At 49.9% G+C, this 21,430-nt stretch overlaps 1 protein-coding gene across 4 annotated transcripts; it reads right to left on the bottom strand.

The window, feature by feature from the left end:
- Positions 1 to 624: 624 nt before the first annotated feature.
- On the bottom strand, positions 625 to 20,415 carry rnf220b (ring finger protein 220b). 4 transcript variants are annotated; one of them, XM_057038452.1, is made up of 15 exons: positions 19,820 to 20,415; positions 6,703 to 6,829; positions 5,736 to 5,778; positions 5,538 to 5,630; positions 5,342 to 5,384; positions 4,956 to 5,045; positions 4,023 to 4,066; positions 3,574 to 3,655; positions 3,193 to 3,289; positions 3,039 to 3,098; positions 2,892 to 2,959; positions 2,723 to 2,807; positions 2,044 to 2,152; positions 1,358 to 1,432; positions 625 to 1,283 (listed from the first exon to the last, which is right to left on the bottom strand). In XM_057038452.1, exons 1-15 carry the CDS (start codon positions 20,409 to 20,411, stop codon positions 1,212 to 1,214), a joined length of 1,680 nt encoding a protein of 559 aa, XP_056894432.1. In that variant the 5' UTR covers positions 20,412 to 20,415; the 3' UTR covers positions 625 to 1,211. The 4 variants fall into 4 exon arrangements, with proteins under 4 accessions (XP_056894432.1, XP_056894433.1, XP_056894434.1 ...); XM_057038453.1 differs by having other exon boundaries at positions 2,892 to 2,956; XM_057038454.1 differs by having other exon boundaries at positions 2,892 to 2,953.
- Between the last annotated feature and the right edge of the window lie 1,015 nt (positions 20,416 to 21,430).

Here is a 21,430-nt window from a genome sequence, read left to right as displayed (position 1 = left end):
CACGGGAAAGCTCAGAATAGCAGGATTTAATGCCCTTCCAGTCCGACTGGCCTAATCCCGCCCTGACCTAATTCTCCAAGGGCAAATGGCCACACGGCACCTCCATAACAACACAAAATCTGCCCTTCAGTGAATCCCAGCAGGTAACAATTCAGACTAAAGCACAACAGCGTTTAACCAAACTTTTTAAAGCTGTAGGGTAGATTTTGTTCAACTGATCTAAAGTATAATAAAAAACGTATGGGTGTTATAAGTTTTGTGCTTATAAACCAAGATTCATTTGGGGGATTGGTTATATTTTATGGGGGAAAAAGTCTCTTTTTGCGCTCTGTCAGTGGTCCAGAATGTTTTTATAAATCTACTGTCAGAAACTAACTTTAAATTACAATAAAATGTGTGCTGTGTTTTAGTTCAGGAGTGAAATATTTATATAAAACAATTGGTCTCTGGGAGCACTCAATTGTGGAGAAATCCCTTATGTACCTCAGCAGCCACCGTACTTTAACTCACTCACTGTGATGCTTAAAGAGACGAAGACGCCCTTGAGTTAAGAGATGTAAGGGAAAACACGCAACTGCAGCAAATATAATGAGTTACATCGCTGCTAAATCATGAGCCAACAACCGCGAGGACATAAGATTTATTGTGGTAACGTTGGTAAAGTTTGAGAGGACTGATGCAAAGAAAGACAAGAGCGGGCAGAGACGAGAGGAGCCTGAACGTGATGGGATGATTGGGAATACGTCCAGCCTACAGGAGTTACACCAATAACCAAAGACGGCAGCAAAAACAGACCTCTGTACAGTAAATACAGCCTAGGTTTTCAGCTAGTTCACGTCGTAAACACACACCGACCCAAACACACACAGAACTATGTACATGTGCTTTGAGTCTGATTCTAGCACACAGTTTTGTCCTTCTCAGAATAGAAAATAACAATAATAAAAGTGTCATCATCCCAAAGCGTGGTTTTAATATTTAGTTTCATTGCCTGAGCTCTCCTTGCTTGATTTCTCATCTGATCCGGCTGCCGTCGCAGCCCGGTGCTGTACAGGAGGAAGGTCAGAGGTCACGCTTGCTGTTTTTACAGGTAACTGTAGAGCGAGGACAAGGAGGAGGAAGAGTCTGACAGGCCAGCTGCCCATAAGTCCATCCCTGATTGGTTAAAAGAGAAGCCTCCCCTCTACCCTCACGGTTCGTTGGCGTCCGTATCACAGAAAGACTCGTCTCAGGTCACCGGGCGAGGTGATGGTGTTGCACTGGGGACACAACTTCTTTGCTCCCTGAACAGATGAATACATTTAACTCAGTGGTCACTTTAAATCCTGAAGGTGTTGATGTGAATTTGATGTTTTACCAGAGTCCGTAGCCAACACTCCTCACAGTGAACATGCCAGCACTGGATGGAGGTGAGCGGGGTGGTGTACGTGTCCTGCACGGGGAGGCAAACAGTGAGCTGCAGTACAAAAGGCTGCCGCTAGATGGCAGCCAACTCTGAAACCAGTTTTGATATAGTAGAAACGCCTTTGCAGATTAATTGTATCACCAATTACCAGCTAAACCTTCACTTATTATACAGCAGTGAACAACTTATTTAGAAAATTTGGAATATTTAGAAATCATATGAAACATTCTTCTAACTTGCAGGAACTACCTGCAACAGGAGGAACCTGATAATGAAGTCTGGACGTTCCATTCAAAGAGCAAAGTCAAACATACATTAAAGGAGCTCACTTTAGGACTCACTTTATCTGTTTTTTGTTGTGCTGTGTAGACCATCTGTATATTTCATGAACTTTGGGAAACTTAATCCAGTTTTGGATGCAAAAAAGATCAGACAGATCTATTTAGATCTGTCAGGTGTTTTAATCATTAATGGGCATTTTACAAAAATGCATGTGGATTTTACACATATTTTACATATGTATTTGTAACTATTAGGCACTTCATTTTTTTAATCCTTTTTATTAGGTTTCACTGGCAGAAAAAAAAATTTGAAGGAAAGATTTGAAGAGCACTGAAAACCACTGAATTGCATCTCACCATGCAGATAAGGCATTTAAATCTGTCTCCTTTCGACAACTGTTTCTCCAAATCACGTATGCGCACTTTAAGTGCATCCAGAGTCGTCAGCGGGGAGTCCTCTGAGAGCCTGCACACACACACACACACACACACACACACACACACACACACACACACACGCACACGGGCGGACAGAACAGGAGGTAACAGGAAGGGTGATGAGAGAGTCAAGCAAACGCCGGAGAGTCATTTATAAATCGAAGACAGATTAAATTATTCGCCGGCCAACACGGACACTGAGCATGAAATTTATCAGCAATCACATTTGGTGCATTCGCCGTCTCATTTATCACAGACCGGAGGGGGGGGTGAGTCGAGGCAGTGGGGTCCTCATAAAGGTGGACAAACACAGCCGTGCGCACAATTACAGCTGGGAGCGCGCGTGTGAATGCTTCGCTACAGTATGTCGTTGAGCGTGGTGAAATGTGTGCACGTGCACGCGTCGCCCGCTGTGACCTTGATCGATGATCTCATTGCGCTGATGTGAGGGTTGACAGTGCAGGGAGGGACGGTTACACCTCCTCTGCTCTGATTGGATGAGTTCTGTCCCCCTCGCTCTGGATTAAATGTATTTTAACTGGTTTGACTGGTCTCAGAACAAAAACAGCTTAAGTGTGTCGCGTTTCCCGTGACTCACGTTTCTAACTCGGGGTTTCTGCAGGTTTTGGGGAGGCCGGACCCGCTGCAGTCCACTTTGTCCACGCTGCTGGTGGACGGACTCCCTGAGTGAAAGATGGACAACAAAACGAAGGTTCAGTTTCCGTCCAGGTAGACGTCCGTCAGTCAGTCCGACCAGAGTTTCTCACCTTCGTTTGACCATTTTGAAAATTCTGGTTTCAGTCTGGAGTCGGACACCGCGGTGCTGCTGCTGCTGCTGGAAACAGACGAGACCTTAGAAGAAAACATCAACTGTGGTTGAAAAGGGAGCATGTTTCAAAAGGAGGGGTGCGTACTTCGCCGCTGACTCCTGGGAGCTCTCTCCTGGGCAGGGGATGACGTCTGTCTCTGTGTATCTGAGGACAAGATTAAAGGAAATCTCCTTTTCCCGTCTATTAAACAGTTTAGTCTAGCGATGTGTTTCCTTGAAACCTTTCCTGTGAAGGATACTGAGCTCTGCCGTACTCCAGAGTGTCGTCTCCGTCCACGTCCAGGTCGGCATCGCTGTCTCGACATTCCTTAGAAGTTGTGCTCACCAGGACCGCGTCTGAGGGGACAGGAGAATGTCAGAAAAGCTCATGGGCGCTGGTAGGATAACGACACTGGGCCGCTGTTCTTTAAGGTCAGAGTCACTGCAGGTTACGTCTGCTGCCTCCTCCCCCGTCTGTCAGCCTGCCTGACACGTTCGCAGGTCAGGGCACCGTCAAGGAAAAGCTCCTAACCTCCTAATCTGGACTGAAAAGTTCAACGCATTTTGCGGCCGCCGCACCGACACATTATCCACCCTCCACTGAGTGAGCTCACACGAGCGCACCCTGATGTCACGCTCACCTCTGAGGCCCCGAACTAGCGTCGTCATGTGCAGCCTCCTCCTCTCGTTCCACTCGTCTTCGGCCAAGTCCCCTGAGCCCTCCTGGAACAGACAGGGACACAGCGTTTAGGGTCACGTCTCCAGCTGCCTGAGACACGACCAGGTGACCCTGGGGGCAGGATGTGAGGTCAACCTCAGATCCGTCACCTATACATGTATTGTTTACTGCTGGTTGGTGGAGTCTGTCCCAGTGTTTACTGGGTGAGAGGGAGGAAGACACCCTGTACAGCTCACACACCCTCACACCCAGGAACCAATCAGAGTCTCATGTTCCTGTTTTTGGTGCTGTGAGAGGCAACTGGACAGAACCCACACGGACACTGGAAGAACATGCAAACTCTGCTATTAGGAAAACTGAGCTGGGCTTGAACCCAGAACCTTCTGTATGTGCTGACAGATGAAAACACACCTGTCCATCTTCTGCTTTTTTCCTCTTCAGCTTCCCAATCCTGACTGGAGACAGAAAACAAACACGGTGACTTTAATTAGAATCCGAACAGGCTGTTTTCATCTGTTTACAGACTGCAAAAAATGAGTGAATAATGATGAGAAACTGCTGCTTTGTTGCGTGTTTTCCACTGTGAAACAGTGTCAGTGTCACTGTGGTGTGTAATGGTGCTGAAGAAGAGGCTCTGCAGGACTCCACGTGAACAGATTCTGCTCTGGCCTCATCTCTGACAAACAACCAGCCCCCTGAGGGGGTTAAAATCGGGTCTTTCTGCACCTCCTCCTGCTCTCCTCTCAAATAAAAGTTAATATGGCAGAACACCAACTGCACCGCCACCCCCGCCCCAACCTCACTCGCTGCACGTTGCATAAGGGGACATTAAGTTTTAGGGTCGTCTAATTCCCGCTGTCATCCAGCGGGGCCCCCAGGGGCGGGCGCAGGGGGTGATCCTGACCCCTTTTTGCCGCCAATCGCGGCGGACATAATGAGGGTTAAAGAGACGGTCACAGATGAGGAAGAGCTCATCAAAGTTAGAGAGGGGAGAGGAGAAAGGTTGATTAATCAACACAGGAAGGCCGCGCTCCTCTTCCTCCTCCTCTTCCTCCCTGACATGTATTTAGAACCTCATTATGCTGTCCTGTGCTAAAGCCCAATAAAGGCTAACGGCCCTCGACAGCGGCGGCGGCGTGAGCAGGAGAGACTCGGAGGTAATGATGACAGCCAGAAGTGAGCAGCAGCTCTAAAGAAACTCTGCTCATCTTCATCACCGCCAGTTTGACGCTGTCATATTCACTATAGTTCCCCGGGGGCAGATGCTCCAGGTCCGAGCTAGCGCTAATTCAGCTCCCTTCAACTGATACACATCATATATATGGATAGATCAGGGTCTCTTACCATCTTGAATGCAGTCTACGTGGGCTCCAGCACTGTGGGGGCGCAAGGGGGCAGATTTGACGTAGCACCTGCACCAGCAGAGGTCATCGACTGTTAACATATCAAGAGGTCAAAGTTGAAAGGTTAATAGCTCCTCTGCTCGTGTGGGCGCTAGGCCAGAGGTGGTGGTGGTGTTGGGGAGCGGTGAGAAGCAAAAAAAAAAGGGGGGGGTGGGGGGTGGATTTGATCGCTTGATAACAGCGGGAGGGAAAACACAAAACTGGGTGTGTGGAATGTTTTTTGAAAAAACAAAACCTGGACGGCGTTTTTTAATTCAAAGCCATTAAAAACAGGAGGCGACAGAGGAGCTCTGAGCAGCAGCCAAACACAACAGAGTAACCACGTACCGTTCAGCCTGGTGTGTCTGTTGGCCCGCACACGCAGGAACGTCTGTCAGACACACAGAACAACACGCTTCAGGGGCAGAACTCAAACCCCTCAATACCTCTTTTCAATACGGAAGAAATATTTAGCATCGATTTTCTCCTTTTTAAAGCTCAATGCGAACATTTTGCGATTTGTTGTGCGGAAGAAATGACCGACCTGGTATCGGTCCGAGTGGGCATCCTCAGCTGGCCGAGGCGGCGAGGTGGGGGAGCCTCCTTCACGCTTGATGTGGAGAGAAAGAGAGAGAGACTAGAGGAAAGAATGGGGAGAGAGAGCAGAGACAACAACGGTCAAAGGGAGGAGACGGCTGCTGCTCCAGCATCCCCAAACCCCCTGGCTGTGTCAGCTGTTTACCTTCGGCGTCCTGGCGGCGTGATCGTGCTGCACAGGAGAGCCGCTGAGGAGGAAACGCACACAGGAAACAAACGTGTGTTAAATCTCGAAGACAGATCCGTCTCTACGTCCTCTAAAATGTATCATTCAACTCATAAATATTCCCTGCCTTTACGATGTTTGAGTGTATTCCTGCTTCACAGTTTATGTCACACAGATACTCTACGCATACACACATGTCGTCAGATTTCTATCATTGTGAGGTCTTTTATAGACATAATCCATTACCCAGCTCTCTACTCCAACCTCTTACTGTCCAAACTAACCCGCTGACCCGGACCCAAACCTTAAAACCATGTCTTAATCATCAAACGTTCAAACCTCTGAAGTTGTGGGGACCAGGCAAAATGTCCTCACTTTGCTCATAGAATGAGTGTTTTTGTACACAATAGGTAGCAAATATAAGGAAACACACACACACACACACACACACACACATACACACACACACACACACACACACACACACACACACACACACCCTTTGTCCCTGTGGGCCAAGTTCAATTTGAAATCATTACTGTCCACGGAGGGGTCATTAAGCAGATTTAGAGTATAATGTCTTTATTGGAGGAATCATTCTTCTGTTTTAACAGCAGGTAATGTGTGTGTGTGTGTGTGTGTGTGTGTGTATGGTCCTCCTATGTGTGGTTTCCCACTACTTTGAGTGAAGTGTGTGTGGGACTCAGAGCAGCCATTATCAGGACATTATCCAGCCACAGTGAGATTTGTGGCCTGGAGGCTGTAATATGAAATATGTAGAAAACGACGAGGCAGCTTGTAAACACTGCACGCAGGTGACAGAAGAGGAGAGACAACACCTGGGGAACCCGTGGAGATGCCCCTGGATACAAGATCTGTCAACACTAACTATGGCATTAACGCTGGATCACAAGTGGACGTTATCCTGCTGGCGGCAGGGAGGTACCTGATGTGCAGCTGGGCCACCTTGGACAACTCCTGCTCCATGTGGTCCTGCAGCTCTCCTGGTCGAAGAACAACCTGGCAGACTGGACATGCTGGGGCCTGGCTGTCATAGAACCCCTTCATTTTACCTGAGGACAGATAAAAGGCGAGGGAGAAAGGAAAGGTCTTTGATCCATCCACCTACTCAGTGTGCACGTTGTTACGGAGGACGAGGAGGAGGAGGAATATTGTTCAGCAGAGGTGGAGACTGGAATCAGATTGGATCCCAATCCAACAAACTTGAATCTTCTCTCACACACACACACACACACTTACACTCACACGCACACACCGCCACCGTTGTCAGTGTTCAGACATCATAGGCTGTCAATAGGAACATTACCCAGGAGGCCCACTTGGCCCATTGGGCCCCACTGATGGATTACTGCCATAAGCAGGCAGCTGGGAGCCGTAGGAGCTCCACTCTATCAGGATTTTACCTAGTAGATGAGGTGATTTACTCCTGAAAGCCATCAATCATACGAAGAGAGCTGGTAGGCATGATACACCTAATTTCCGATGCCTAGGCAAAGCAGATGGGAGCGCGGAAAAACAATTTCAAACTTCTGAATGAGACAGCAAACAGATTAGGATTCCTGGCTCGGAGGTGTGAGGGGCTCCGAGGGTCCTTGAGGACCCTGTTATCCAAACTCTGGTGACCTCTGATGGCGGTGCCTATCAGCGAGTGGCATCCCCCCCGACATCAGTGGAGCTATGAGGCCCTGTAATGAGGTGCCCGACGGGACAAAATGGCTTCTAAATAAAACATGGAGTGGAAAAATAGAAAGCAGAGTTGAGCGTCCTTGAGAGAATGACAGTCTCTCTCTCTCTCTCTCACACACACACACACACACACACACACACACACACACACACACACACACACACACACACACATGTCTTTTTTGCATCCCCTGGCTAAAGGCTAAATGACTTTTCCCGACACGCATCGAGCGTTCCCCGGCTCTCTGCGCTCTGCCGCCCGGAACATGCAGGCATCAGTAAACAATGAAATCTCTGGGCTGAAATTGAATTTATAACCACATTACCAGCGCAGATAACGTCTCGCAATGGCGCCGCGATAAGAGCGATGGGATTTGATTTTCAGGTGTTTTATTGGTCCACTTTTTGGATAAGCACCCCCTGGTGCTACAGCATGTCAGCCCCCTCAACCACCCCTTCCCCACTTCTGTCCGTCACTTTTGCTCCTCGCAGCGCCAGATTAGCGTATGTGTGCGTGTGTGTGTGTCTGTGTGTGTGTGTGTGGGGGTGTGTGTTCATTCTGAGGCCTGACTCAGTTCTTTTCTCTTGTAAGTGACAGCTGTTGGTTGAAGACCACCTTTTTACACGTCCCCCCTAAACCCACCCACCCACCCACCCACCCACACACGCACGCACGCACACACACACACACACACACAACACACACACACACACACACACACACACACACACACACACGTGTGTGTGTCCTGTGTCCTGGCCCACATAAACCCTGTCAGCATCAGTCAGCATCAGCTCTTCTTCATCCTGGGGGGTCTCAGACACACAACAGCAGGCTGTAAAACCAGCCTGTGGGCCTTGTTAACTGTTCCCTCACTACGGCAACTGGCTCCAGAGGACGGTCCCTCTCTGCCCGCTCTGAGCTGAGGTCGGCTCCTAATGGAATCGTTGTCTCTGAACGTGTTTTCGCGTCTCGCCACCCCAGGAACTCCTTTCCTGGATGTCTCGCCGTTGACCAGCTGCTGTTTGCTACCTTCACTTAATGACCTCACATGGGACGGTGCATTTTTGGCCAGTTTTACTGTAATTCTGATAAAACAATACGTCTGGATTGGCGCAATGAGATTCTTATCCACTTGAGATCACTTCAAATTCAATAAACCCTTTTCATAATCACTTTACAATAGCACTTTTTGGTCCAATGGAAAGCAAATAAACATCTTTCCGCACAGATGAAAGTTCACTAAAACACCCAAATACCTTTTCTATCTTATCTCAACATGGATTTGACAAGAACCCATCCCCGGGAGGGGCGGGGGCGGGGGGGGGGGGGGGGGTGCACGACCCATCAAAACCTTTCATCTCTTCTATCAGGCATTACAAGATAGTTTTGTTTCCAACCAAACAAGATATCATCTCCCTCATCTCCGTGTGTGATTGATGTTGAAATCCAGCTCCTATTGTTCTGCATCAGGACTCGAAGAGATCAGAATACCGCTGACAAATCCTCAAAGCACCGACCCCCCCCCGAGGGCCCGGGTAATGGCCGATGCCAGCGCCCATATGACGGCTGCCAGTTCTGCTGATGCAGACGGAGCGGAGATGCCTAACATGACCTTTAGTGAATGCCACATCACATCAGGCCTGGATGTCACCGGCTGACATTATGCCGGGGCATGAAAAGGCTGTTCTGCAGGGGAGACATGGTGATGAGCATCCCTCCCCCCCGGCGACAAACCTGAGGACGTGGTATAATTCTGATTGACGTGAAGAGGGCTGGATGGGTTTGACTGGCAGGAGAGACCCGAGAGGTTTTTGGTTCTTTTTTGTTGTGGCGCTAGCGACTCCCTCCGACCGCCATCATTATCCCAACCATCAAACAATTCTTGAAGCACATCAGAAATCCCTCCATAAAGTCGTAACAAGCGCCGCCTCTGTGCAACCGGTAGGCGCGCGGCTCTCGGAGGGGGGATCGTAGGTAACGCTTGGCGGCTAACGCTGAAGCGCTGGGCCGTGTAGGCAGGTCCTTGGCACCCTTTCAGAGGAGTTGGAGGACTATAAAAGCTATTGGCTGCTGCCACACCTGTACCCCACCCTATCCCGCGGCCTGCTTCCTATTTAAAAGCATCACATGCAGGATATTAGTCAGGGTTTTTTGCCATCTGTGAGGTAGGAGCGACCTCTGAAGCGGAGGAGGGGAGAGGGGAAAGTATGCGGGCCGCCGTTTGTTTTTTATTGGGGAAATAATGGCCTATTGAGAGGTTGGGTATTTAATGAGCAACATAATAGGCCCTGTACTAACACATCTGCTACGAGCAGAGTCATTTCCTTGGTTTTCAAAGGCTGCTGTTCTAGCCTTTAAAACAGCAAGTCCAGTTCCCTTTGACTTAGTCCTCCTATATATCTGTTTCATATTAATTGCTAAGACATAAAACACCAAGCATGCCGCCAGGCTTCAAACCTCACCCAGAACATAAAGGTACACTTCCTCTCCTGGCCTGACCTCAAATATCTCACTGCCCAGTGTAATTCCAGCATCTTTCAATAACCCCCCCACTCTGCAATCAATTGTGTTTAATGTATTAAAGACACTTACCACAACCACCACAACCTTTGCCCCTTGCACAAATCGATGCCTCGTTACACCCCCTAATGATCATTCATTGACTAATAAGATCTGTATCAACCTCTTGTGGAGCATTGATTGGCCTTTTGGCCTCTGCGGCGCGTCGACAACAGGAGGCGGCAGCTGCGAGTCCTCCGGAGTCGGATGATGAAAAAGCTCCTGGTGGGAATGGACAGAAATCCTAAACCCCAAATAGACTCATTCTGAAGCACCTCAGGCCAAAGTCCTTTTCTTCTGCCGGAGAAATCGATGGACATAACCTCTCTGACCACGGGTCAATCAGAACGCGAGCCCCCATTTTCTCACGCCCGGGCTCCTCGTTCCTTTTCTCTCTCATTTGCTCCAATAGTCTCTCCAATTGTTCCACCGGGTGCAGGCGTGGTTCAGCATCGGTGTCTCCAATCATCTCATCGACGCAGAGCGGACCCTGCAACTTTGCGACGCCGTCCCCGTGACCACATTTTCCTTCTGGGGACCCGGGGGCAAAGATCGAACCCTGCCTCCGCCTAGTTCCATCCAATCAATGCGGCCCTCATTGAGATGCATGGCTCAATGATCTTTGATAGCCAGTTGCAGATTGGAACGAGGTGGAGGAAGTTGGAAGAGCGTCCTCAGGTCCCAGCTGTTGATATGAGGCTACTTAAAAGTTAACTGATGAGGAGATGTGAAACTTCATAGAAACTGGATATGAAATGAAAGAGAAGGAAAGAACAGAAGAGCTGAGGAACCAAACATTACACACCAGAAACCGATAAAGGCCTCAAAATCCTCCCGAAATGTGAACAAGCTTCACGACATTTGGATCGCTCCGACATCTGCCTGGCGTCTGGCCGTCTGCTCGGATCAGGAAGTGACAGGGAGCGTCGCAGGAGTTCAACGGCGGCCTGTCAATCACCGGGATGCCTCGTCTGGAGCGAGATACTCGGAGATCCTTCACTTCTGTCAGCGCGCTGCAGGCGCACGGCTGTCAAACTCACTCCAGGTTGGTCGGATCTGACTGGAGGAGAGCGGGTTTATCTTTACGCATCCCAGGTGCAACTTTTGGAGAACGCAATCCTACGCAAAAGATAAGGCCCTTCCCGACTCCGCGGCCATTTGCTGAAAGCAACAGCGGCCGTTTGATAAACGCCTTCCTTCGGATGTGATTAAGTAACTCATAAAGAAGCTGCTGAGAGGGTCGTATTTTGCGTAGCGTTTCAGTCGTTGCAGATATGTTTCATACACATGAGAGAGAGATAAAGAAGCCAATAAACACATGACGATCCCTCATTAGTCTAATTAGATCGACTCCCAACATACAGATCACCATTACTCAGGCCACTGATTAATACACTTTAATGCTCTCTCTGTCTCTCTCTCTCTCTCTCTCTCTCATTATTCCACCTTCTTCTCATCACTTCACCCTCATTTTCTTTTCCCCGTTCCCTCTTTCTCTCAATTAGTGTTTAATAGGGAGAAAATGAGGCGACGGCTCTGTTGCTTTGTGAAGCACTCCACTTTTCTAAACAGCGCTGGACAAACAGAGTGTGCTGGGTTTACTGAGGAGTGTAATTAAAGCAGCGGCAGCGATTCTGCTGGCCTCCTCCATCCAGCAGAGCTCTGCTGTGTTCCACACTTCATTCCTCTGCCCAGAAAAGGGCCTTGGAAATAAAACGGCGAGCGGTCACACCTTCAGCGTTGCATCAAGCCCCCGACTCTGGAGCCAACTCTGACACATTCTGACGCACCGAACTTCACCAAACGTCACGCTGCCGCCTGGTTTCAGAAGAGTCGGGCAGAGGGAGTGAGCGGAAGGGTTCGCTTTATTTGACTCATTGCTGCTGTTGTCAGGTGCACGCGGCGCTTTATGAAGGCAAAGATGAAGTTTCCAGATGGTGTTTGGAGGTTTTTACACAGATGCTCGGCTGCACTTTCCTCAGAACACCAGCTCCGTCGTTTCTATCCAGATCAGCTCAGCCACAAAACAAAGAAAAGGCAGAAAGGTTTGGAAAAGGAAGATTTGGAAAGAGCAGAAAAATGTAAAATGCAGCTACATGAGATCAGATTAGGTCAACTTTTCCTAAAAGATGACCTAAAAGAAGGTTTATAAATCCTGGAAGTTTTGTGTCCCTTTACATGCCGACAGCGGTCCGATTCTTACCCACAAACCAAAAGAAACTCCAACCTTCACGTGTAAAATGTGACTGTTTTACATTATTGTCTTCACAATAAGCTTCACAAGAGATGTTAGCTCTTTTCTCAAGCGTTTTCATTGACTCAGTTTTCTGAAAACATTTCCAAGGAAATAACCCCAGAGAAAACCCATCTCCCAGCCAGCTCCTTCGAGTCTGAGAAAACGTAGACGTGAAGTGAGGAAGGACTTAATAGAAGTGTCCTTTAAATAGAATGAAAGAGAAAAATGCTTCGAAAAACTTTCTTCATTAAAATGTATTTGTATTTAATAGAAATTGTTTGCAAAATATTGTGTCCGTGTTGTTAAAATGTCAGAAATGATTTTATTTTGAGCAGATGAATCGCTGCAGCACACACACACACACACACACACACACACACACACACACACACACACACATGATCCCATTTCTACATCACCCTAACTCCAACCTAAACACCTCAGCTTTAAAACCACCTTTAACCCTTGAAAATAGTCCTCTGAAGCTGAGGGGCCCAGCGAAATGGCCCCACTTCACAACTATAGCCCCACTTTGCTAGTATTTTGGCACACACACACACACACACACACACACACACACACACACACACACACACACACACACACACACACAGTCCATAATACTGAGGAAAACACACTCTCACACACCTGTCCCACATACACGCAGGAGAGCGGCTCAAAGCGAACAGAATGCTTCAAAGCTTTATTAAAGCCTTTGTTTTGTGGAGGCAGAACATTATCACCTCACAGGTGCCCCCTCCCCTTCAGATAAGATCTGATACTGTCAGAAAGTGCGCTGACTGCTGCTGGTAGAGGAGCAACAGAAGCACCTGGAGGTGCGTGATCCACCTGTGTTTGGGTTAGTCACACTTCCTAAAGGATGTTATTGCGTCTGCCTGGATGGAACGCTCAGAACAGGTGAGCGCGGTTTGGGTTGGGAACAGTGGAAGGACACGGCTGGTTGGGAGGCTTATCTGCAGTAACAGAGCGGTAAAAGGCAGAGCAGCGCTTCAAGCCATGAACGAAGAGGATGACTCCTTTGTTCAGGTGAAAGAAAACCACATCATAAATAGAAAAATAGAAAGATTTAATATAAATTTAGAAACAGGTTATTACCCTAAAGGTAATGAAGCTTTAGGGTCACCCTGCCCGAGCAGAGGAGCACCTCTAGTGATTAGAACGTTTTAATATTGGTATGCTGTGGATTTTAACTTAAAGCATTTGACTGCATGGATGAACATACTTCTGTATAATTATGAACATTAGCTAAAACAGCTTTTCCCAGATTTTCTCATTTTCTGGCTCATTTTTTTTCAACTTTATTACAAAGTGGAATGTGAGTAAACACTGAGCTGCGTTTCTGAGGAATTTAAAATACTCAACTTTTAGTACAGAAATGTGAGTTGTATTGTCCCTTTTTGGCACATTTGTGTAAATTCTCATTTTTTTCCCACTATATATTGATCTTTAGTTCTTAATCTACTTATTATCGACAGATGTTGGCTTTTTTGTTTTTTTGTGCAACTTACACCCCATGGCTGGCGTCAAAACCAGGGCTCCATCAGGAGGAGGGGGGTCTATCTCACTGCTGTAAGCAGACTCGATATCAAAAATCTTTCTAATCCCGCAGTTTGAAACCTTTTGTGTGGGAACAAAAACATTTGTTTTATGCTGACTGTATAATAAATCATGTTTTTACAGTTTGGGGATAAAAGACATGGTAGAACTTGCTGCCTGCGGTATCCCAGCAGCACTTTGGCTCTAACTCCTTAACCTTGGAACCCAGTGGAAGGATACATCGATAAACAGAGCTGTGGCCCCGTACACGCACCGGTTCAGCTGTGAAAGCGCAAATGCGCCCATACGCTGCGGCGTAGCCGTGGTGAGAGCAGCGCACTGTGAGCGCAGTCGATACGCCCCCCCGATCTTCTCTGTCAGCAGACAAAGCAGAACAAAGAGGCCTGTGGGAGCACCAGTGGGGATAGATCTTCTCCTCTGTGTTCTCGCTCAGCAGGGTCACACAGTTCAATCACCTCTACTTGACTGATCAGGACCTCTGGGCCGCTGCCCTGTTTGAGACCGGACCCCCTTCAAGGTCCAGGACCCCCAAACCAGCCCACAATCCACCAGACATAGAATCACAGATTTTGTTCATCATCATCTTTGATTAAACCCCAGCAATATGGCTGAAAATATCACTTCCACTGCTCACAAAGCATTAAAACACTGGAAATGAAACTATTACATGAAATGAGAGTGAGATAATTCTACTGTGCAACAAGATATTTACAGGGAAGACACACTGCAAAGCAGTCATAGCCAAAATAAAGAGAATTTTTCACGTTTTAAGCCACTTTTTCCGCTTCACTAACCAAAAATAACTGACTTACAATTCAAGTAACAACAGTTTCAAGATGCAGTGGGCTGAAACTTTACAAAAACTCTAAAAACAGATACATTTCCATAGCTGTAGGTACCGGACAACATTCTAAACTCTGCATTTCATAGATGTAATGACGGAAGGCTGCTGTATCTCCTCTCCTCTGGGATGTTGTAGTAGCGCAGTCCCTTCGTGTGCTATGCCGGTGACATTAGCATTGAAACAATCGGCAGCGTGCGGCCAACAATCACTCAATGATTGATTTATAATTGCACTAATGGGGTCGCGGCTGAGACAATGGGATGTGTAAGGCAGAGTCCCTGCTCTCACTTAGCCTCACGGCCTCTCAGCGGGCCTGCCGTGCGCTGCATGTGTGGTCTGCAGAGACAATTAGGGCCATCTCCATGCTAATAGCAGCCTGTAATGGATACTGCTGAGCCTGCCAGCCGCTCTGTGTGTTTGCATATGCATGCATGCATGTGGGTGACGGAATTTTTGCATACGCGCATTTCCTTTAGTGTGAGGGTCTTCCTGTGTGTGCTCATGCCTGCCCAAGCAGCAGCCTCCTCTCCACCGAGGTAAACCCCCACCAGTCCTCTTAGCTCAGCTCTAACGCTGATCCACGGCCACTCATTAGCACCACAATAAAGCCCTGAGACGACACATAAAAGGTTATATACTGCTGGACTGCTGTTTTCCTATCAATTATCCGGCCCCTGATTTATGGCCCTGGCCGATGCTATTCTCAGAGGAGAATTAGAGGAGTGTTTACACCCCAAGCACGGTGAGGTGAGGGGTCAATCCCGGCAAACTTTGACCTTTAAGGCAGCCGCGAACGGGCGGATGAATCGATCAGATGATCTTTATTAGAGTGCACGCCTGAGTAATCCATGCTGTTCCCTGCTGACGTGACACAAGCATGTGTTCATACAAGCACTAAAATGCTGCTGCTTCCTCCCCAGCCATATATGTTATTTACAGTTTCATGTGCACCGTGCGCTGACTCAAGCGCAGCACGTGCGCAGACTCCAGTAAGGGGCCACAGAGGGCACAAATGCTAAATTTGAATGGCTACAAACAAGATTTCACTGTATATGACCAGAGAAAGCTGCTGCCAAACACAGTGAATGATGATGTTGTGTTGTCAAGGTAAAGAGATCACGTCTGACATGCATTTGACATGTGGGCAATTATCAATCTGTTCCACAGCTGTAAGACCTGCAGTAACGCGAGTGGCGTCCTCCAACAAGGAGGCAATAACGTGGAGGCAGAATCCCATAGACGTGCGTGAGTTCCTGGCGGCTATTCGAGCGTGCGGGAGCGGTGTGGTCTCTGCCGCGTGTCCCTGTTGCCCCTCAGCAGCATATTTAACCTCAACGTTTGGTCTTCCTGCCCTCTTTATCGGCCTGACTGATTTGTTAGGCTCCGGGGACGGAGAGGAGGATGTGTGTATGTGTGTGGGGGGGACTAGGGGGTTAAAGGCAGATTTCTGCAGATTGAATCAGGCACAAACACACACACACACACACACAGAGTGAGTCTTTGATGTGAGATCAGAGGCAGCAGTGATGCAAGTCCATCAGGTGTGTGAAGAGAGAGATTGAAGGATGGCTGGAAAGAAAGGCCGTCTCTGTTAAAACAAGGCAGTTCTTTCAACAACCCCTTCGTCCTGCACTCATTATGACCCTCTCTCTCTCTCTCTCTGTCTCTCTTTATCTCTCTCTCCCCCTCTCTCTCTCTCCCTCTCTCAAAGTGGCGCTGTTGGTGTGGGCCAATCACAGCAGGTGGTGGAGGCTGAAGATGTGTTATGACTGTTGCATCAGCAGAACATTCTGTCGAATGTCTAACAGGTGTTGATGGTCACTGCAAAAAGATCCTCACACACACACACACACACACACACACGCGAGCGCATACGGCCTGCCGCCAGACTCACAGCATTCCTGTCTCCTGCGAGCCGTGTGGTCCCCCAGTCTGACGCTGCAGAACACACACCGATCTGCACGCTGCATTCACAAACACACCATCTTGCGTAAAACTGAGAGGAAAACACTTCCCTCGCTCCCAAAATCACGAGATGAAGGGATGGAGCAGGGAAAGGAGCCGGGAAGCCTCTCCCCTCCTGCCAGGATGAAAGCCTCTTTTACTTGGTGGAACTTTGGAAGAACAAACTGGGATCACAACAGGAGGAGGAACCGTCGACCGCAGCGTGCCCTCACATCAAACAGAGCCGCCATTAATACTGCAAGGCTTCCTCCACGACGGTGTGAAATCACGAGCCAGACCGCCCATGTGGTCAGTGTGGGAGCGCAGGCTGACGTAAAAACAGTCCGAGTGAAATCCACCGCACACGCTGCAGCGCTGAGTTTACTCTTATAACCATGTAATAAGCAGCAAAGTCTTCTCTGAGGCCTCAGATGAGTGACTGATAACATCTGTGTGCGTGTACGTGTGGGTGGTGGTGTCGGGGGGGGGCACATCCTCCGGGTCCACCTGATCAGCAGCCCTGGGAATTATAGCGGCAGCAACCGCTATATGTGTATGCATGAGTATCGAGTGGCTGCCATCGATCTCCTGTAGTCTGGTGGTGGGACGTAAACAGGGTGTCTTTCAACAGGAAGCTGCCGTCAATACGAGCTGGCGCTGAAGACCACCACACGGAACGCACGCAACAACCCCCCCTTATTAAACCAGCGTGTGACAGTACCAAAGTATTAGATGTGCCACATAAACAAATACGCAAAAAACCTATAGTTTTTGTAGCTTTATTGACTGTAATGTAACGACAGCCGCCTCACATCACAACCTGTCAAATCACTCAATCACATCTGACCACTTTGTTGATGTAAACACATAAACAGTCTGTAATGCTGATCGGGTACTGATTACAGGATCAACAGAGTATTAATGCTCAACCAGAGGGTGCAGCAATACACACTTTAATCTCAAAAACTCGACATTCCGCCATCTTAGCCACACAAAGTCAAACTGGAACGTAGGATGCGTCCCAGTATGGGATGGATTAAACTGGTTTTGCAAATATTGCAGTGTGAGAGTGAGAAGAAGGTGACCGCAGCAGCAGATGTGGACGGACAGGAGAATTGGAAGGGTGTGGCAGGTTTTTGTCAAACTGGTCCCAGGAGCCAACCTCTGCTTAGTTGGACAGAGGGCGACTGTGTTCCTCCTACTGTTCCGACTGGAGATTTTGGCGCGTTACAAGTGTCACGACGCGGGGGCTCCCGAGCATCTGGGCCCAGTTATCACAGGTCTCGCTTTATTTTGACGCCACACACACATACACACGGCTCAGTCAGCATCTGGCCGAGGTGTGTTTTGTCAGTTTCCCCTCGTGTTTATGTGTCTGCTTTAGCTGGAGTTCAGACCCGGAGCGAGAAGCATCTTCCTGAGGAAAACAAGCACGACTCGCTCCAGTGAGGACATCTGCCCTTTGAAAACCAGCCCGGCTGTTTGAACAGCTGTCAGAACACGACGCGTATGTCAGACCTTCCCCGATAGCACGGGAGCAGGTCGACAGGGGACGGACGGGCGATGATACACTGTCGCAATAAGGCGCCCCACGTCTGCGGGAAGAGGAGCTGCTGTGAACACCTGAGCTCAGTGGCAAAATGTGGTTCCAAAAGTGAGACGGATCTGTTTGGGATTTAATCTGACATCAGTGAGCGATCACACAAACATAACAGCAGTATTTGAAAGCATGAAGGCGGGCACGCTGCTCGTAACCCCAGAAGATTCCAGGCTCAACGGTGGCGGCTTCTGAAAGTGACTGTCTGTTGCTCAGTCGAGAGGAACAAGTGTGTGTCAGGAGAGCGCTCGCGGCGCCGCGGCGCTAAAGCTCTTCCTTTGCTTGGGCTCCGCGCTAATTGGATGGAGCCGGAAAAGAGCCGGGACGGAATCGGGACGCTCGACGTCCTGCTCCGCCATCTTTTAGTCCCTGTCAACGTCCCCCGCAAATGAGATTCACAAAATTTAGGAGGTGAAGGGAGCGTGCACGCCCGAGCGCGCAGAGGGAACACTGTCAGACAGACACACCTCTCGTTCCATTTCTGTCCTTATTAAAATTCCATATTGAGATTCCTTCCCGCCACTCAGCCTCCCTGGCCCTGTCACTCAGCCACCAGCCAGCAAGTTTCACAAACACACACACACACACCACACACACACAAACACACAAACTTTTCTTAAAACAACTTGTCCCTGTTTCAGCCCTTTAAGCGTGGGATGAAAGGCTCCTTTAGGTGATGTATATGAGCGTCTGCATCGGTGTCTCCCCCTCCTGTCTTCGCCATCTCTGGCGCCACCCGTTTCTCATTGTCATTATTTTCAACGGTGTCCCCCTCTGATCTGCCGAGCCTTTGGGTGCTCGCTCTCTCTCTCTCTCCCGCTCTCTCTCTCTCTTTCGTTCTCTGGTCCCTTTCATCTGTCAGGCGCTCCCCTTGGCGACCGCCGCTGAGGGAGTTTGATTTTCCCATCATGCCTAGCATTGCCTCCCTGACTCCCGGCATCGTATCCACCCCTCCCCGCAAGGCGAGCGTCGTGCCCCCGCATTGTCGGGCAATTATCCCCGGGAGTAATGAGGAGCGTCTCTCCCTCGGCGGCGCTGACTGACACCTCTCCCACTCATTTGTCAACAAATCAGACGGCTGGTGTGGGCAGCCATATTGAGCTGAGGGTTGTCGCTGTGAAGCTCAGGCTGAGGCGCATCGCCGCATTTCTCCCTCCCTCTCTCTCTCTCTCCTTCTCTCCATCCCTTCCTCTGTATCTCAGCCACCTCATTATCTCTGACAGGGTGTCATTCGTCGCGACTCGCACCCGTCCTCTTTCACCCCTCTACACGCTCCCATGTATTTGTGTTCCTCAACTATCAGGAAAAGTCTGACTTTCAGCGGGCCTAATGGCCATGTGGAGCTAACGATCGCTAACCTGAACAAGTGACGCCTTTCATTTGTTTGTGTCCATCGCAGCCCGGACAACTAGAGACAAATATTTGGAATAAATCTTTGCTCCGAAGGGGATTTTTTTGTTTTGGTCGCCAAGAGCTGATACAGCTGTAGAGCACTTAAATGTCATTTTAAGGCAAGTAAAGTCTCTGATATGCTGATTAAGAGCTCTGTTCCTTGGGCCAGTGGAACCAGAGTCAGGTGTTAATCTGTACTCACTGTGCTCTTTGCGCTCCTCCGGACTTGACGAAGCCTCTCCGTCAGACAGCAGGCCAGACATGGAGAAGAGCTTCCTCCCTGAGTCTTCCCCAGCTTTGAGGGAGCCTGCTGGGGAGCCAAAGTCAAACTCCTTCCCCTCCACCTCTGGAAAGCAGCTTTTCAGCCTCTTGGCGGGGCTGAAGGCCGACTGGTAAAGCCCAGACTCGCGTTCTTCCTGTGGTGAGGAGAAAGGCCGGAAAGCGCCAACGCCGCTGTGGTTGAGCATGCTGAGAGTGGTGCTGTCCAAGTTTGGTGGGGTGAACTGGGGATGGAGGTGGAGCAGGGACGCTGGGAAGTCTCGGGAGGGAAAGGCACCAGATATGGAGCCCTGGCGTTGATACATGGATGTGAAGGTGTACGAGGCTGAGGGGAAGGGAAGGTGAAGGTCTTTCTCCATGGAAACGGGGACACCGAAGGGCCTGGGAGCCTGGCAGGGGACGGAGGCATCCCGACCGGCCTCAGCAGTGGAGGCCAGGACCATCAGGGCAGGGGAGGCCAGAGGAGGTGGCAGGTAGGAGGGGCTGTCCATCTTGAAGGGGCGGTGAAGGTCCATTCACTCCCCATAGTGGTCCTGAGGAGAGGAGAGGAGAGGAGAGGAGAGGAGAGGAGAGGAGAGGAGGAGGATGAGGGGAGGGGAGGAGAGGAGAGGGGAGGGGGAGGGAGCGGGGGAGGGAGAGGGGAGGGGGAGGGGAGGGGAGGGGAGAGGGAGAGAGGGGAGGAGAGGAGAGGAGAGGAGAGGAGAGGAGAGGGAGAAGGAGAGAGAGGGGGAGAGGAGAGGAGAGAGAAGAGGGGAGGAGAGGAGAGGAGAGGAAGGACAGGACGGACGGGAGAGGAGAGGAGAGGAGGAGGAGAGGAGAGGAGAGGAGAGGAGAGGAGAGGAAGAGGAGAGGAGAGGAGAGGAAGGGGGGAGAGGAGAGGAGAGGAGGGAGAGGAGGAGGGGGAGGGGGAGGGAGGGGAGGGGAAGAGGAGGAGGAGAGGAGAGGAGAGGAGAGGAGAGGAGAGGAGAGGAGAGGAGAGGAGAGGAGAGGAGAGGAGAGGAAGGGAGGGGGGGGGGGAGGGAGGAGGAGAGGAGAGGAGAGGAGAGGAGAGGAGAGGAGAGGAGAGGAGAGGAGAGGAGAGGAGAGGAGAGGGGAGGAGAGGAGAGGAGAGGAGAGGGGAGGGGAGGGGGAGGGAGGGAGAGAGGGGAGAGGGGAGGGGAGAGGAGAGGAGAGGAGAGGAGAGGAGAGGAGAGGAGAGGAGAGGAGAGGAGGACAGGAAGGACAGGACAGGACAGGACAGGACAGGAGAGGAGAGGAGAGGAGAGGAGAGGAGAGGAGAGAGAGGAGAGGAGAGGAAGAGGGGAGGAGAGGAGAGGGAGAGGAGAGGGAGGGAGGGGAGGGGAGGGGGAGGAGAGGAGAGGAGAGGAGAGGAGAGGAGAGGAGAGGAGGAGGAGAGGAGAGGAGAGGAGGAGGAGAGCAGAGGAGAGGAGAGGGGAGGGGAGGAGAGGAGAGGAGGAGGAGGAGAGGAGAGGAGAGGAGAGGAGAGGAGAGGAGAGGAGAGGGAGAGGAAAGGGAGTTTTTTATTTAAATATCG

The sequence above is a fragment of the Takifugu flavidus genome, chromosome 7 (assembly GCF_003711565.1).
Source record: "Takifugu flavidus isolate HTHZ2018 chromosome 7, ASM371156v2, whole genome shotgun sequence".
Lineage (NCBI taxonomy): Eukaryota > Metazoa > Chordata > Actinopteri > Tetraodontiformes > Tetraodontidae > Takifugu > Takifugu flavidus.
This window is presented reverse-complemented; position numbering and strand designations above follow the sequence as displayed.